The 17,851-nt window shown below is 36.6% G+C and overlaps 2 protein-coding genes across 5 annotated transcripts in view; one reads left to right on the top strand and one right to left on the bottom strand.

Annotated features, from left to right (window-relative positions):
* The window catches only part of LOC113229877 (myocyte-specific enhancer factor 2), a 118,006-nt gene extending 113,667 nt beyond the window's left edge, over positions 1 to 4,339 (top strand). For all 4 annotated transcript variants that reach the window (XM_026463557.1, XM_026463556.1, XM_026463554.1 and 1 more), the window contains one exon: positions 51 to 4,339. In XM_026463557.1, the coding sequence (XP_026319342.1) occupies positions 51 to 172 (122 nt within the window). In that variant the 3' untranslated portion in view covers positions 173 to 4,339. The remainder of the gene's footprint in view (positions 1 to 50) is intronic.
* A 96-nt stretch (positions 4,340 to 4,435) lies between these two features.
* On the bottom strand, positions 4,436 to 17,544 carry LOC113230021 (ionotropic receptor 21a). Its single transcript, XM_026463751.1, has 10 exons — positions 17,341 to 17,544; positions 16,753 to 17,280; positions 16,078 to 16,274; positions 12,027 to 12,161; positions 10,352 to 10,513; positions 7,666 to 7,907; positions 7,294 to 7,434; positions 6,331 to 6,526; positions 5,482 to 5,680; positions 4,436 to 5,008 (listed from the first exon to the last, which is right to left on the bottom strand). The coding sequence occupies exons 1-10, from the start codon at positions 17,542 to 17,544 to the stop codon at positions 4,436 to 4,438; spliced, it is 2,577 nt and encodes an 858-aa protein (XP_026319536.1).
* Between the last annotated feature and the right edge of the window lie 307 nt (positions 17,545 to 17,851).

Below are 17,851 nucleotides of genomic sequence, written 5' to 3'. Positions count from 1 at the left end.
TGAAGATCGTTGCGAGAAACGAACAAATTAAATTTGTGTGTTATTTGCAGGTTCAGTAACATCAAGTAACATGGGCTCGCCGGCCGGGCAAGACATGAGGCACACCAACGTTCCTCTAGACTATGAGCAGCCCCATACGAAACGGCCGCGGATCGAGGGATGGGCCACATAGCTAGGCTATGAGGCCTTCGGGTCCTACCCGAGGCCCCTACATCCGCACTGCTAAATCTACTCCAGGCCCCAGGTCAAACGGCTGCGACCTATCGAGCTTCGATACAATTCGGTACATACCGTCCTCTCGGTTACCCTTGAAGGTGCAATCCTCACCGGGACAGTGCTAACGTCGACCAAAAGTCTGATAAGGAAAGGTGCATCTGTATTGGTGCTGATATTTTGAGATGGCACGGTCTTTCTGGTGCGACGACACCTTACTTCTCAATTGCGAGAATTTCAAACACCCACAAAGGGTGAAGTAGCTGCAAGTCTTTGTGTTGATTTCAAAAGGAATCACATTATTAAAAGTTCAAGTACACACTACCCTTCTATTATACGTAATTGTAATATGCACTGCAAGAACACTAAAGATTAAGATTGAATGTTAAACTTAAGTACAATATTTGCTGCAACCCTGATCAATTTTGAACATAAGTAACTACTTATAGATAGATTTCTAATTCCCTTGTACATAGACGATAATAAATGTGCAATCCGTGCCATTGTCTGTTTAGCTTAAAGTTAGTCAATTTAACATAGTGACTGTTGTTATGGATCCCGAGCGAGCTGTAAAAGAAAACATAAGTTAATCTGAAGTTCAAGTGACTATACCTAAGCGGTCGAATGGAGTTGCGTAGTGCGTGAAAAAGGACTTTGGTTATCAAAGAGTGAAGTGCATTGAAGACTAAATATGAACTGTTGACTTTTGTGTTAGTGTTAAAGTTTTTGTGCCATTTTAAAAATATAATAATAGTGTGACATCCGAACTTTGAATCTTTGTAAATTAAGTAAGCGTAGTGTCATCACGGAAGATAATAAATTATGTATTGTAAAACTTTATCTATTAACATATTTATACATGGAAATCATATGATATTTACATATTATGTATACACGTCCCGTTAGGAACGAATGTTTTGTAAGTAAAGTAGGTAATGTTAGCTAGAAATGAGTATATAAAGGTACCACACGAAGCTTTAAAATTTCTTATGATAACACTCGCACTCTAAGCAGTCCTGTAAGTGTACAATCACACCTTTATTATAATGAATTAGAGCTCCCGACTATGACGTCGTTTTAACGTAATTGATGTAATGCATTGACACGTGTACAACTTTTATAATAATAGTCTCAGCAGCTATTTAATTTTTTTCAGTGAAACAAATTATCGTAAAGTACCCATAGTATTTTTTTCCAAAATGTCGATCAAAGAGTTTTTATGCGGGCGTTCCTCGTTTGCAGACCAAATATGGAGTCAATTTTGAATATCATACGTATTACGTGTTAAGTGTTAAGATAAAAATTAGTTGCTAAATGGGTAATGAAAGAACAAGTATATTGGTAGTCCTTTTTATTTTGTTAATGTGATTCGAAGACGAATCCTTTAACACTTTACTTTAGGATAGTCGTAGACGCAACAGCAAACAACGTAAATGTGTACCTATGTATCTAGTAAGTAACCTCAGCTTTAAGCACACGTACAGAATAAATATATTCCATATTCAATTATCATTTTTGGTAAAAGCACTATCACAATCCGCCCTATTTTTGGAAATGTGTGTATAAACAAGAGTATATTTATCGTTGTCCTCCTCATATACTTAATTTGATTTCTTATCACCTTTCAATACTGCATATGTTTCTGTTTCAGCTGTATTACTATTGTCTAGACGTTCCCTTCCATCAGTCTGTCCTCTCATATCGTCTCACTGTAGATGCCTTACTCACAGTGCCTAAATGTAACCATTTTTTACCAAAATTTGTACTATACGATGGCATTTGTGCATCAATATTTTTCACATCCAGGTAATTTTAAGAATTGTTAAATTTATGACCGTAGAACTGTCACTCAGAAGCTTATTGTATTAAAAAATATTGCATAATAATGTGTCTATCTGTAGATTAAAGATAATAATGTTAACCTTCAGCTAAATGTCTTGACAGTGAAACTGTTGAAAATGTTTGTGATTGTATCTGTTTAAATTAAATGTAAGATTTAAACAAGTTTACATAAGCGTAAATGTTCTTATTATAATCCTTCAAATCACAATAACAAAATGTTAAATGTATATTTGTTAAATTTGTACAGGGAAGCAACCAGTTTTGTAGTTCAAAAGTCTGAACACATAAGAAATGTATTTTCGCATTGTAAATTAATATACACGGTTAGTTTTAACGAATTAATATTTTAATATTGGAGCATAATAAATGTTGACCCGTGTTAAGGGAGTAATTAGTGTACACCTAAATGTTTAGAGTAAATTTTTAATGTGATATAAATACACTACACTGTTGCAATCCTTGAATTTGGAGATTCTAAAATTACGTTACTTTACATGGTTTTCGGTGGTTCGTTCCTAATCGTTTCTTTCTCTAAAATATTAGCGTTGTTCATTAGAATTTGCTCAATCGTGTTTGTTAACGATATAGCGGTTTCTAACACAAACGCTTCTTTAACCTAAACCTATAATATCACATTCTGATTATTGTCTTTCCCAAGTGCAAATCAATTTGGAAAGACTGTTATGTCAAATAACATTATAGAAATAGACAAGAATATTATTTTTCTACCAAAATATAATATCTCACAGTTACCTATCACTATTCACCGACCAAATTGTCCAATAATAAACGTTTTACATACACTACGTAAAGTCCAATATATAGACATAGTCTTATTGAAAATTTTGCACAAAAAGAAAGTGTTTGTTTAGGTCGATGGTTGAAGCTTGTACTGTAAGTATCTTTACTGAGTTTCTCAGCCAATATCTATGGAAGTTTTAAAGTTGTATTATTGTGAATGGTATGATAACTTGCACATACATATTTTATTAAGTCTCGAAGGACAAATTAAATGGAACATTACCAAGACGTTTCGTTTTGCAATCGGATTTACCAAAAAGTGGTACGCAGGCAGGACAAAAACGGTTTTGAGCAAATAATCGCTAGTTTGTCTTCGCCAATTTTGTTGATGTTTCGAATAGTTGAAAGTTATTGTTGTTACGTCGACATAAATTTATAACAGTGTTAATGGCCGAAAAAGGCCAAGGGCTGCTGCATTAGCACTCTATTCGATTTGTCCTTTGTGGACTGACTTTATCGTGTATATTTCAACAGTAAGCTGGTATTTGGGAGCATTATTTCCGAGGTTGTGAGCTTTGCTATCGGGAATGAGTTCGACTTTAATGAATTAATATTTAATATTATTTTGACGCACAACTGTGTTGTGTGTTATTGTAAAAAGAGTTTGCTTGGTTTGTTTTGTAGATATACCCACTTATGTGTATGTTTTACCTGTATTTATCTTGCTGTGTGCCAATAGCAAAGGGCTGTACAGTTTTCCTTTTAGAGTGGTTAATACATTGCATTTAATTAAAATGTAGTTATAAGTATAAAATGTTGTTATTTTATCTTAAATGTCTTTTATAGGGTACGAAATTTGTTGGCTGTCATGGGTCAAAATTTTAAAAATCTAAGATTTGTGTTAGTTTTCTAGTATCGTTATCGATTGATAGCTTCTTTGGATTTGAAAATTACGTCGTATCCTTAAGACGTTTGAGGTGAAATTCGTTTTAAAGTCGCTGATTTCGCCTGTATCGAGATCCTCGTCCTTTGTCTATTTGCTATTGCATCACAGCGTATTGTGGACAACCCAAATAGTGTAGGATTATAAATACATATCCTTATTGAATACTCAAGTCGATTTCGCATTATTTTCTCTTGTAACATCAGTTGTGCAATATATATAATAAATGCTTAGGTAGGTAGGTATTAGGTATATTTTCGTTTGAATTTACAAAGAATGCAAAAATCTGTTGTATTTTATCGATATTTTTACTGATAACAATGAGAGACGGCTGACGGTATTTCGACGGTGTCTCTCAGGAATTTAAGTCATAATTGTGTAATTATTTTGTAAGCTAAGGCCGGGCCAAATATTGCATTAAATAGGTCTTACGGCGCCTGTATTCTCTGTGTTGAGGCAGCCATATCTGCCCTATTGTATAAAGTGAATGATGAAACATCTCAGTGGCTGAATGAAACATAATGTTAATCGACAGTGTTAGAAAATTGTTATAAATTATTTTGATGACTGTTCGAAGGATAATAAAGAGTTGGATGTCAATTTTGTAGTTTATTTATTTCGTCTACAAAACCACTTATTTACACTTTTACACACTTATTACAATGTAATAGTAAGCTACAAGATTGATTTTGTTTTTTATATTTTGGACTTCAATCGATCTCCAAACAGGGCGCCATTGCGAGCAGTTTCTACTCTATCTTCGTCATCTACTTCCACAACGTCCTCGTCTACCATCGTTTTTCTACTCTCATCCTTTTCAAATATCTCTCTGATTTCCCTATCTAGATCTACGGAACTCGACCTTCGAGAACCCCAAGCATCAGTGTCCAAATTATTATGAACCAAGATATTTTCTTCAGTAATGTTAATTATCTGCCCGTCCAAGGTTTCCCTAGAACCAGCGCTGATAGATCTTGTAAAATTATTAAGTCGACCTACTGTACTGTCCATTATTTTAATATTATCGTCTGTGGATTTTGGAGTAGCTAAAAGATTTTCTTCAGAAACACTGATATTATTTTCTATCTCTTTCCTAGTTCTGTTTCTCATGGCTCGACATCGGTTAGTAAAGCCTCCCATCCACTCAGAAAGAAGCGATGTCACTGCCATTAAAAACCCAGCTCCTAGAAGAAGAAACATGCCCTGCGTGTCTTCCAATGTCAAACCTTTTTCTTCTACTGCGCCGGATTTTAGCGGTCCCTTTCCTACCTGAAAGTAAAAGTCAATACTCAAATATCGTTTTAGACCTAATAGAGCTTTGAAATGATCTATTAAATCGCATATCATAGTTGACGTCATAAATAACATGATAATTCTATGCTACAACACTTGTAACATCTCATAAGACTCGTAACATCGGTAACGCGTCAATCTCAATCTCAATTCGTCTTTATTTTTTGTGTCTATATTACGCGATTACTCCGATGCTGGTAAACAGATTTTGATCATTCTTTTTTGTTGGATATGGGGTACTTTAGTAGTGGTCTCATTGAAATTTGAAAAAAATATTCGATTTAACGGATTTCACCTACTTTCTGTTAACCGATTTAAAAAAACTTGACACATAGATTTAATTCCGGTGAAAATATAGTATAGCGAAAATGGATAAGCAAACTTTACAGGTCGACTACATTTTTATAAAAAAGTTATAATTTTCTGACAAGCAACAAAGAGAAACTTACCGATAATTGTCTTCCATTGCTACTTTTCTGTACTTCCCAACGAACTTCATCGCCAAGTTTAGCAATGATTCCTGATTGTAACATATTTCGTATGTCGCTGCTTAGCTTGGAGGTATGTAGAGCGTTTTTGGGAAAACCAACTGTTACTCCGAATGGGACAAAGCACTCATTTGATATATGAAGCACTGCTCGCTTTGATCTAAAAAGTTAAAGGTGGTTTACAGGCTGCGGAGTACGGAATAGCAACGAACCTAAAATCCTAAGGATTTGTCTCTACAATAGAACCAAAATATTTCTACTGATAATATACCGTGATAAGAGTTTATAGGTGACTTCTAGGTGACTCGGATGTAGTAGAGGCGAAGACGGTGCGGCGGTGTTAAAGGCTATCCTTGAATACCGCCGTAAAGGTGCCTGCTTTTCGGTATTCTACACGATATAGAGAGTGTGCTATGGAATTGCATAATATGATTCCGCCTTCCCCTTTCCATTATCGGGGGACTAGATGTAGGCGTAGACGTAAGTAAGAATTCGCACGAAGCGTTACGCTTCCACCTTTATATGGCGAACTGCCAAAGAGTGGAATTCCTTGCCTGCATACTTATTCCCCGAACGCTATAACTTGGGTATTTTCAAGGCGAGATTAAATAGGCATTATTTAGGTGTGTATACTACATCGTCGACCTTATCGTCACTTCCTTGATGGGAATCAGATGGAGGTCAAATGCGCACTTTTTTAATAAAAAAAACCGTAGACCACGGACAATAATGTCTTATAATATACTTTCTTTTCATTATTCATTTTTTTGCCACATTGTCTGCTTAATTATAAGGAATTAAAGGACTTACTTGATTTTAGTAAAATTCGTCTGAATAATGTATTCCAACTCAGCCTGTGATCCCAAGAAGGCATATGGCCAGAAGAATGCTTTGGTTGTATTCCTGATGCCTGCTTCTACATTGGGCACAAATTCCATCTTCTTTAAGAGCTTGTTTGTCAAATCATCAGAAGAGTTGAAGAACCATCTCTCCCATCCACCACGATCTGAGAGTAGGTACATTTTGTAATTATCACTTTTCAAACTCCGAGGCCTGGTGAATCTGACTCACGAAATTTATTACTTTAAAATTTCACTCTTGAACAATAATTTATTTTAAGCTAACTGTATACTATGTACTTTATGACGTAAGTTGTACAGATTTGAGCTAATACGAAAAATTTCATATAGGCTAAATTATGATAGTAGGTATAAATACTATTATTAATAGGTAGATTTGTAAAACAGATTGTCTAAGGAAGTACGCCACCTCTTATTTTTGCTGCCCGGCAGTAATGTGATCCGGATCATGGGACTTGTCAACTTTATGTCTCGGGGCGACGGGTGCTGTAGCAGTGCCCCTCAGATCTTGTGATTTAAATAAAGCTCTGCAACTCTTATTTACACGCTTTCCCTTCGTGCCCTCGTTGACATGATAAAAAACTTCTCGGTTTTTCAAGTTTCAACAGATTTGTCAGGTAAATGCACCTCTTAGCGTGTTTGTGCAAAGCATCCGATTCGTATTCGCTCCAAACCCGAGACTATACAAATCTAGAAAACTCGGACCCACTTCGGATGTCACTTGTGCAATAAGACCGATTAAAATACGAGAAAATACGAATATCGCTTGCACACTTAGAGATAAAATGATACCTAAGACGTTTCGAAACGTCATTTCTCGGATTCCGAACTGACATAAATCGAACGTAGTATGCAAACGCTCTTAGTGTGCACTTACAATATCTTTCTAATGTCTTCCGATCACAAAACTTACCCAAAGTGCCAATACGATAAAATCCACTCAAAAGTTGTGGTATAGAATCAACGGTTTCAGGAAACACTGGCAACGTGACGAACGCAATTATAGATCCCGTGTAACAGCTCGTGATAATTATTGTAAACAACCAATACCATCCTGCAATTCCATATAGAAAATGTATTGCGATGAACTAAAACAAACATTTAGTCTAATACCTATAAATTAGAAAAAAGTATTTTTTGATTTTCTATGCGCACTATATTCGTAAATACAACAGTTGCTTTAGCACTGATTCTTCTATAAGTACTTATGCAAGACTGTAAAAAAATTTAACTACTCGTAAGACATTGTAAAATCTTCACGGGACTATGATAAGATAAATTGTACCAATTAGTAGTCTTGTGGTGATCTTAGTCGTTCTGGTCCACGAATTCTTTCCCACGAAGGTGAAACAGTTAGTGAAGGTACCGAAGACATACCAAAACATATTTTCAACTTCACCACTGTTATGAAGAAGATGGCGTAAGGTATGTTTGTCGGAGAATGCCAAGGGGAAAATGGCGAAGAGATAAGTGAACGTTAGTGCTACCCAGACATGCCAATGGAATGGACCAAGGATAGCTCGATATCTGAAAAAATATAATTACAACTAGTAGTACCTAACAATAAACAAAAATACTTAATAAACAAAGGAGTATTGTATTTGTATATTGGATATTGGGACACCAAACAAATGTATACCGAAAGAAAAATAATAAAATCAATAATGGAGTTCGCAGGTTTTCGCATATCCCATAGTCCCATGAGTCAGTAGTCCTTAATCAAAGGGCCCGAAAAAATGGTTTATTTGAAAAAAAAAAACCAAATGTACGGGGACTTACATCTGAAATAATTATTTAATTACCAATAAAATCAACATTTTTTGTTTGATCTCCTACAGCGCAAAAGATTTGTCCGAAAACGCATTGTCGATTGAAATTTTAAATTGTGGTTGTATTAATTTGGAAACCAAGCCATTGTCAAAATAAATGAAAAATGCTAAATGTTTTGAATTCTTGAATGAAAACTCAAGTAAGTGGTATACAAATTGATCAACAGACAAGATGAAACTACAATGGTTTCAGGGCCCTGAAACCCTGTAGGTTCAGCTAAAGGATGTGCTTTCAGCAGTGGCTTTGGAGTGGGAGGCCAAATGCTGGACCACTTTATGTAAATATGTGTGCCTCTAGAAAACTTTTCAAGGAAAAGCTGAAGTGGTGTCAAGACAATGAAAATCAAATAAAGATGAACATTTTAGCTACACACCACAAAGCCAAAGACTTTGGCAGGTTCTGGAGGCACACAAATAAATTGCAACACAGGGCGGGTGTCCCAGCTAGCGTTAAGGGTGCGTCCGAGCCTGCCCAGATAGCAAATATGTTTAGGGCACGTTTTAAGATGGAGAGTCCGCTTAAGGGGGCGTCCAGTGTGGTCTCTGCTGGTGATTGTCGTGCTGCTCGGTCAATTAGCTTCTCTTATAAAGAGGTTGACCAGACTATTAAATCTATGCCAAGGGGAAAGTCGCCGGGGCACGATGGTCTCAATATTGAGCATCTCGTTCACGCGGGAGCACATCTCCCTCGGGTCCTAAAAATGTTCTTTAACATGTGCCTTATTCATTGTTATCTGCCAGACAGCCTTATGAAGACGATAGTAGTGCCCATAATAAAAAATAGGACGGGGGATGCCTCCGATGGGTCCAACTACAGACCAATATCGCTGGCAACAGTTGCGGCTAAAGTGCTGGATGGATTGCTGGACAGTGTGTTATCAAGGCACATAAAAACTCAGGATGCCCAGTTTGGGTTTAAGCCCAAACTATCAACGGAAAGTGCCATTCTATGCCTTAAACATACTGTCCAGTACTACACCAAAGCGCAAACGCCGGTCTTTGCCTGTTTCTTGGACTTATCGAGGGCATTCGATACGGTCTCATATGAGATACTATGGGACAAAATGCAAAGCTGCACTGGTACCCCGAGGGAGGTGATCGACCTATTCCGTTTCTGGTATAATCACCAAAACAACCAGGTGAAATGGGCAGGGGTGCTCTCGGACGTGTACAGATTGGAGTGTGGGGTGAGACAGGGTGCGCTCAGCTCGCCTAGGTTGTTCAATCTGTACATGGACGAGCTGATCGCTGGGCTCAGCAGCACGGGTATTGGCTGTTCAATCGGGGGTACCATGTTGAATAACATACGCTACGCGGACGATATGGTGCTGCTGTGCCCGTCGATCAGTGCGCTCGTGAAACTACTGAGGGTCTGTGAGGAGTACGCGGTGGCCCATGGCCTAAGGTACAATACGAGTAAGAGCGAGTTACTAGTATTTAAGGCTGGTAACAAAACCCTCGTCTCTTTCCCTCCAGTACATCTATGTGGATCTCCTCTTAATAGAGTGACTCGTTTTAAATACCTTGGGCATTGGGTCACCGAGTGTCTCCGTGATGATATGGACATGGAGAGGGAGCGCAGGGCGTTGGCCGTGCGCTGTAATATGTTGTCCCGCAGGTTTGCGCGTTGTAATGGGAATGTCAAGATCACCCTTTTTAAGGCGTTTTGTCAGACCTTTTACACGTGCAGTCTGTGGACAAGTTACACTAAAAGGGCGGCCAACGCCCTGCGTGTACAATATAATAACGGGTTCAGAATGCTGTTGGGACTGCCACGCTCCTGCAGCGCATCAGGCATGTTCGCGGAGGCGCGTACTGACACCTTCAGTGCGATAATACGCAAGAGATCAGCCTCCCTGATGCGACGTTTTCGTGATGGTTCCAACAGCCTTCTGAATTCAGTTTGGGAACAGCCGGCTTGCGCTTTTTGGAAGCACTGGAACCTAGTGCATATGGGTTCCAGGGGCTTGGTTTATAATTTAATGTAGTTTATTATTATTATTATTATTGAATTGTTCATACTAACATAGGCTATAAGATTTTGTAACTAACACACTATGGACATGGTCTGAAATAAATGAAATTATTATTATTATTATTATTATAAAACAACTAACGAAGAATCAAATTATTTGAACGAACCTAGGTAAAGCAGTAGACATCAAAGTGATAAAAACAGCACAATCCTGTGAATGAGCGCCAGATAGATCCATATAATGTCCTCTTTCAGAAGTCATGTACATGCCAGCCACGCCTATGTCCGCTCGACCCGTTGATATGTCTCTGGCCACGGCGTCCCCTGGACTGGAAAGTGATAACTATGTAACCAATACACTGGCGTTATATTGAAAAGCAGCGAATCCATCATCATCATCATCGTATTATTAGTAATCTCAATCTCCGCTGAGGAAAAGTTTCCTTAGTGGAGACCCTTTTGGCCCAATATGTCATACCACTCGTTTTCCAAAGATGGTGAAAAATTTTCACCGTTAGCGGTAGGAATTGCTACTACTTCCTATGTTTTCGTAAAAGATAAATGAAATAACATTAATGTGATATATAAAGGCCACAGCTTCTATCATTGGTAAAAAAGTATTTATTTTGTAAGTCGTATTTATTTAAAACTCCACTGCACACTTTTAGTACTATTGTAATTTTATTCTTGTTTTAAATTTCTTTATTTACAGATTTTAGTTGTTTTATAATTTACCTTTGATTTGTTAAATGTTTAAAGTATCAGGCTCCAGCTGAAACCAGCGCTGACGCTTTGCCGAGGATAAAGCTGGCTTGCCTTTTCGGCTATTAATATGTGTTTTTTTTATTTTAGTTTTCTTTTTTTTTATTCACTGTGTTATCTTTGAATACCTAGTTGTATTTGAATTATTATTGTATATTTTGGAATAGCTGAATACGTGTTCCTTTCATACTTTTACTAAATATTGACAAGGATTTTATTGATTACCTGCGAGACAAGCTTCGCTGCAGGAATCGTAGGCAATTTTCTCTGAACGCGATTACGTTACAATTGACTTGTGTTTGTTACTTCTATGTCATAATTTAAGTTATAATGTACCTACACAATCTTATTGTAAAATAAAATATTTTTTTTGTGTTTTTGTATGTAACTTAGAAATGAAAGTCGTGCGTCATCGATGTCTAAATTCAGACGCAACAGTTCTTCCACTAGGCTACCACCATACTCGTCGTGGTGAATGTTCACTGATCCCACGGCGCCGACTCAACCGGCAAGAGGGAAACCCGGGGGGGTTTTAGTGGGGTAGGCCCTCCAGTCTGGAGGGAGAGTCCCCACATAACCCCTGAGTCTCCCTGGGCTCAGGGGTATCCATAAAGATTTCCCCCCGTCAAAAAAAAAAAAAAAAAGGCTACCACCATACTAAACAGTAGAATGTTTAGACTATTATGTTATCATTATTAATGATAAAATGATAATTTATCATATATACGCAAATTTTGCAAATTGCTTGCGTGACTTATTTTCACTTGTTGTGGCAGTAATAATCTTTGTGTGCAATGGGTATCTATCTGAAAATCAGTGCTCTGAACGCTTTGTGTTTTCCAGCAAATATTGAGTTAGTGACACTCTTGTTATTTTTTTTTTTATTAATAATTTGTATTTTAATTTTATTTATTTGTGATTTCATTTTTTCAATATTTCTTTCTTTTAAGGTCTTCATTTTATGCTGTCATATTTATTTTTTGTTCTTTTCTTTCTTATTCCTTCTCATTATTAGTTTTTTCTTTCATTTTATGGTAACATTTGTAGTACACAAATTTCTTTCTTTCTTTAATATCTTACCCTAATAAAAGTTGATCTTTTGCATCGATAATTTCTATCGAAAAATTGTTTCTTACAGATAACAGCTTAAGCATCCTTATTTCAATACCATCCCAGGTGACTCGCGGGTTACCACCATCGGCATCCGATTTTATCCTGCAAATAAGTGACGAATAAATCTGGCCTAATTTGTTTACTAATAATCTTAAATTATTGCACCGTATTGACCGCATAAGTTATTTCATTCTACATAACAGGAAATAATGTTGAATAATGTTCTGTGAATAATATCACTTCTACATAAATACTATCACGCCTGTCTCCTACTTGAGCATTTCCTGACGTACACTCATTTCGGTCTTTCAGAGTGAAATCCGGACTCGAACTTCGGACTCTAATATCGTATGTATACAGTATTAAAGTTTGAGTTATGAAGTTGCCAAAACTTTAGAACTAGTTCCGGCAGCTTTGATTTTTATATTATACCTTTTTAGTGATTAAGATTCACGTTAGAAACTTTTATCAAATAAAATCTTCTAAATTAAACATTTTGGCGTTAGTCGTTTTTATTTCGTTTTGGTTAATTTTGCATTAGCTTTAAAATTAAGACAAGAATACTTAGTGTGTTTTTAATCCGAGTTTCTACATGGCACTAATGCAATGCAAACGATTCGAACCATTAACAACGTGTATATAGAGGTCACAACCAATGAACGCAATGTGAATTCGCACTATTGGTGTAATAAGATCACATCTCCAAAATAACAACTTTTCAGGAGAGGAACCTCAACAAAAATTTCGTCACCGTCATTTAAGTCTCCCACTGGGCAAAGTTCCTCCTAAAGACAGGATTTTTAAGCCATATTCCACAAATATACAGACACTACTACTATTTAACCCTTTAACTCTTTGCGGCACAGATTTTTATTATCAGATTAAAAATATTTTTTGTGTCCTGCTACTCAATCGGGATTAATTATAATCATTCTTGCACTTTTTTTGCAATTTGCATGATGGGGTGGTTACTATTAATACTCACAGTGAAGAAAATGGCAAAAATTAATTTAAAAAAAAGTTGTATTTTTAATATTGAACTTGTTTTATGCGCTTAGTTTATGCCAAAAGACATATGCGTTTGGAACTTCGAAGGAGTAAACATGTTTCGAAGATCATCGTAAAAATTTAATTTTTTATGCTGGTCCTCGAAACATGATTTCCCCTCACGATAGCAATGAGGGATTGCATATTTTGCAGCTTTAAATAGACCTAGCAGGTCTTTCTTGCGTGCTGCATCTGCCGCGGCGCTACGGCTGTTAGAAACCATATAGGTGGTTTGTTGTTGATTTAATCATAGAATTAAAACACAAAACCAATAGATTTCCTTCCTTCCAAAACCAATAGAGCCTTCAAAGTGGTGGTTATCTCTCGTGACCACCGTGAAGAAAAGAGCAACAAACGCGAGACTCCATGCCCTTTATCTTCAACCCTACTACTGGTCCTACTACTGCTGGGCTCGACTCTCCTCTCAGGCGAGGGTTTAGGCCGTAGCCCGCTACGCTGGTCCAATGCGGGTTGGGGACTTTATTTTATTTTATTTATTTATTAGGCACACCAACAGTTACTACAATAATTCAAGAGTAAGTAATACATTTCACAAACTAATCTAATTGCGTAACCATTTATAGGCGAGCACCTCAAGCAAAAATAAACATGTGTGTATAAATTAAAAGGAAAAAGAAGAGGAAACAAAAAATAACAAAAACAGTTTTAATAATTTTAAGACCAAGAAACTAACTTAAAAAAGATATATATATTTTTAAGCAGAATACAAAACGCAACTAATACTCAACCATGTTATCTGGTGGAACCAAGAAAAGTAAGAATATTGTTTCTAAAACCTAGCCGCGAGTCAATAAATACGTTTGGAACAGTCATTATATAGATTAGACATGCGAGCTACAGGGGAGTTACAACCCAGTACCGTTCTACGACGAGGCGGGTGAAAAAGCCTTACATGAGATCTCGGAAGTCTGGCAGGAATCTTAAAATTTAAATTACCAAGCAATTGTGGACAGTCAACCTTATAGCGAACAATCTTATATAGGAAAACCATATCTAAAAGTTCTCTGCGCTTCGAGAGAGACGTTATTTTGAAATGCGCAAGTCTCCTGTTGTACGATTTAAATTTTTTTGCAAGACCCACAGAGAATGACAAGTGCCATAAAAAGCGCTTTTGCACCCGTTCTAAATGTAAAGAGTTAACAGCATAGTGGGGTCGCCAAACCACGCTTCCATATTCTAGTATACTCCTAACTAAGCCGTTGTAAATAAGTATTTTCGCTCGTACGCTGCGAAAGATTTTACTATTTCTTAATACGAAGCCGAGCATCCTGGACGCTTTATTAACAGTTGAATCAATATGCGGTTTAAAAGTAAGCTTTTTATCAATTATCACGCCCAGGTCCTTTATACAGTCCACTTCAGTTAAAAAAGTTCCTTCCAAAGTATAAGCTGATGGGAAAACATGCAATCTACGAGTGAATTTAATGAAAGAGCATTTGCCAGCATTGAGAAACATGCCATTAGCCTTGCACCAAAAGCTTAACTTATCAAGGTCACTTTGTAGTAAAGGAATATCATTTGCTGAATTGATTATCTTAACTAACTTAAGATCATCAGCATATAAAAATGGTGTTGAGAATTTAAAAATATCAGGGATGTCATTTACAAATATATTAAAAAGAATAGGACCAAGATGGGAGCCCTGAGGAACTCCAGAGGTAATGTTACATATGTCAGAGGAGAATCCATTTACCACCACGTAAAATTTTCTATTATTAAGGTAAGATACGAGCCACTGTAACATAGAACCACCAAATCCATACTTTGCTAACTTCTCACTAAGAACACTATGCGAAACTTTATCAAAGGCCCTGCTGAAATCGGTATAAATGACGTCAACCTGCGCGTTCGAGTCTAAAGCACCAGCAACTGCCTCCACAAAAGTCACCAAGTTAGTGGAAGTTGATCGACCTTTAGTGAAGCCATGCTGGTGAACCGACAGGTATTTACTAAAGTAATTTTGAATGCGTGGACAAACTAGGGCTTCCAAAAGCTTAGCGAACGCTGACAGAATTGAAATGGGTCTATTATTTCCTACTAGTTCATCATCACCTGACTTAAGAATCGGTACCACTTTTGCCATTTTCCATTCACTTGGGAAGATACCGGTGCTTAATGAGACATTATAAATCAGGGTTAGTGGAACAGCTAGAGACTCGGCACAATTTGAGATAAAAACTGGAGGAATCCCGTCCGGTCCAGCACCTTTAGACTTATCTAAGGACTTAAAGCACTTGCTGACCTCAGATTCGGCAATACAGAGCTTTGCGAAACAGTCAGTGTTTTTCACAAAGTCGACAACTGAGCTGTTATTATGGATGCTATCGTGAATTACTTGCGAGTTATCCTCATACACCGATTTAAAGTGGCTAGCAAATATTATAATAATAGACTTCATACTTTTCCGAAGGTTTTGAACCTTCCTCGACAAGCAGGTTTCATCGCGCTATTTTCCTTCACCGAAAAGCCCAAGGTAAATTTCAAATTAAATTTCGCTCATAAACTCCGAGGGACTCAGAGGTATGAACCCGGATTCGAACCCACGGCCTCTGCTTGAGAAACGGTAAGTCAATCCATTAGGCTACCACGGTTTTTTTCCCACGTCCGATCTATGCAATATTATTATAGTGGTTCCCTGGTAAGTGAAGTTAGTAGATGCCATTTCCGTTGCTAACTTTTTAAAAAACAATAATCGTTTATTCTTCTAATGGCAAATATTTTATCATATACGTTTAGAAATTGAAAATGTAGTATTAACATAGTTAATCGAAACTTCAAGGGTGGTAAATAAATTACCTTTATTTTATTAAGGTAACCCAACCATAAAGACTCCTAGCTATGGACATAATAATATCTCACCCTAATACCACAATTGACCTCTTCGAGGACTTCTATCCTTCTACTTCATCTCAATAACTACACATTTCAAACTGTAATATCTTATACATACCTTCTAATTACGAACGGTGGCTTATTAGCAGCAGCAACAACAAACCTATGACCCGCGTAGCCATCAGTCATTTTTTTTGGGAACAAGTTTACCTCTCTAGAGAACTTTCCACGTGTCCAAGAATTTAGCACGACAGGTTTACTAGCTCCAAGACCATCGATGAACAATTTATGTGTGTACAAAATGTAGGGCGCTTCCTAAAATATGAAATTAAATGATCCATTCATATATAGTCAAAGTACATTTATACTAAGCGAGAGTTCATGATATCTTCAGAAATTAATGTGGTCTGTAACGGTCCTGTTTTAAACCGACTTCAAAAAAAGAAGAGGTTCCCAATTCGACTGTATTTTTTTCTTTTTTGTGTGTATGTTACACGAATACTTCGTCCGATAACAAGTGAAACTTGTAATTTATGTCCGTTGGTGTTAAAAGAAATGGTATTATATTTATAAGTTTGATAATGCACCGTCAACAGCAGAAACAGTGACATTTTAAGAAAGAAGATTTGTATGAAAACAAAAGTGTGGCATACCGCCTTATACCTTTTGCCTATTTTGAATTATAGAAATTAATTTTTCTAATGGTAATTTCAATTCAAATCAGCAAAATATTTTTGAGAATATTTTCTGCAGCTATTTTTTTTTACAGATATTGTAAGTGATCAAACCTCACCAAAGTATAGTCACCATCTTCCCTAAAGCTTTGTCCGATAACTAATAAATTGATAAACATCCTCGATAATGGCCCAGCAAGGAATTCTTGAACTGCCCATTGAGACGATCTAGCTATTACCACAACTTTACTATCTGATTGCTTTCCTAACACTTTACCGCTGGTTCCAACGTCAAGCAAGAAAACTATAAAATGATGGCATTCAGAAGTTCCCTTCAACAACTTTGGTTCCTCCAACTGATCGATGTCGTTAATGTATCCATGAATAAAAGTCACTGGAAAGCCTTTAAGCAAATCCTGGAATAAGTAACTATCTTTGGACTTTACTTGACTATCGTAAAGTATCACTGGTGTACAATCATATAGGTATGTCAAAGTTATATTGTGAACCAACTTTATTAACGACTCAGATTGGTCAAATATTGTACTTTTTTGAAGAAAATGTTCATTCCATATTTCCTCTCTGGTTTTTGGGTGTCCATAAAACACTGGGTCTGTAGCCCGTTTTCTTGCCCCTTGGTTAGTTTTCTGAATATATCTAATTTTGCCTTGTAAATCAAATTGTCTAACTATAGGCATATGTTTCACAAAATTTGTACTCTTATTCGCAAGGCTTTCTTCCACATTTATTATCACTTTACTTTGAAGATCTCTTTTACTTATCACTTTATGTACATTTGCCTTTGCATTAAATCCATTTAACGCAGATTGAGATGGATAGTATTCTATCTCTTGACTATTCACCAATTCTAATGTTAGCATTAGTATTACCGTGTATTTTAAACGCGTCATAATGCAGTAAAGATGTTTGTTAAGTACAGAAGGATTTGCAAAAAGATTCTTTGACACGAGGTAACGGCTTTTTATACTACGATTTTGAAAGACCTTGATCAATAGTGACATGAAATGTCAGCCGACAGGTGTTACGATTGAAATTTAAATTTTTGATGAATTCGGTGGCACAGTCTCGGTCACGGCTATGAACATTGAACATTCGATCAAGGGTGATCGTTATAACCTTCCAATATCATATTATTATGTAATTAATATCGATATTTCATAGACCAAAGTCACTGACAAAGTTTCATATAAATATTTA

The sequence above is a fragment of the Hyposmocoma kahamanoa genome, unplaced genomic scaffold (assembly GCF_003589595.1).
Source record: "Hyposmocoma kahamanoa isolate Upper Pololo Valley unplaced genomic scaffold, ASM358959v1 63, whole genome shotgun sequence".
Lineage (NCBI taxonomy): Eukaryota > Metazoa > Arthropoda > Insecta > Lepidoptera > Cosmopterigidae > Hyposmocoma > Hyposmocoma kahamanoa.
Note: the sequence above shows the minus strand (reverse complement) of the source record. Positions and strands in the feature narration are given on the sequence as shown.

Excerpts from the sequence above, each read along its gene's own strand:
- LOC113230021 (XM_026463751.1), bottom strand. The coding sequence starts at position 17,544 with ATGACGCGTTTAAAATACACGGTAATACTAATGCTAACATTAGAATTG. Across the intron at positions 7,908-10,351 it reads ATGTCTACTGCTTTACCTAG|ATATCGAGCTATCCTTGGTC; the intron begins GTTCGTTCAAAT and ends ATATTTTTTCAG. Across the intron at positions 7,435-7,665 it reads CACCACAAGACTACTAATTG|GATGGTATTGGTTGTTTACA; the intron begins GTACAATTTATC and ends ATGGAATTGCAG.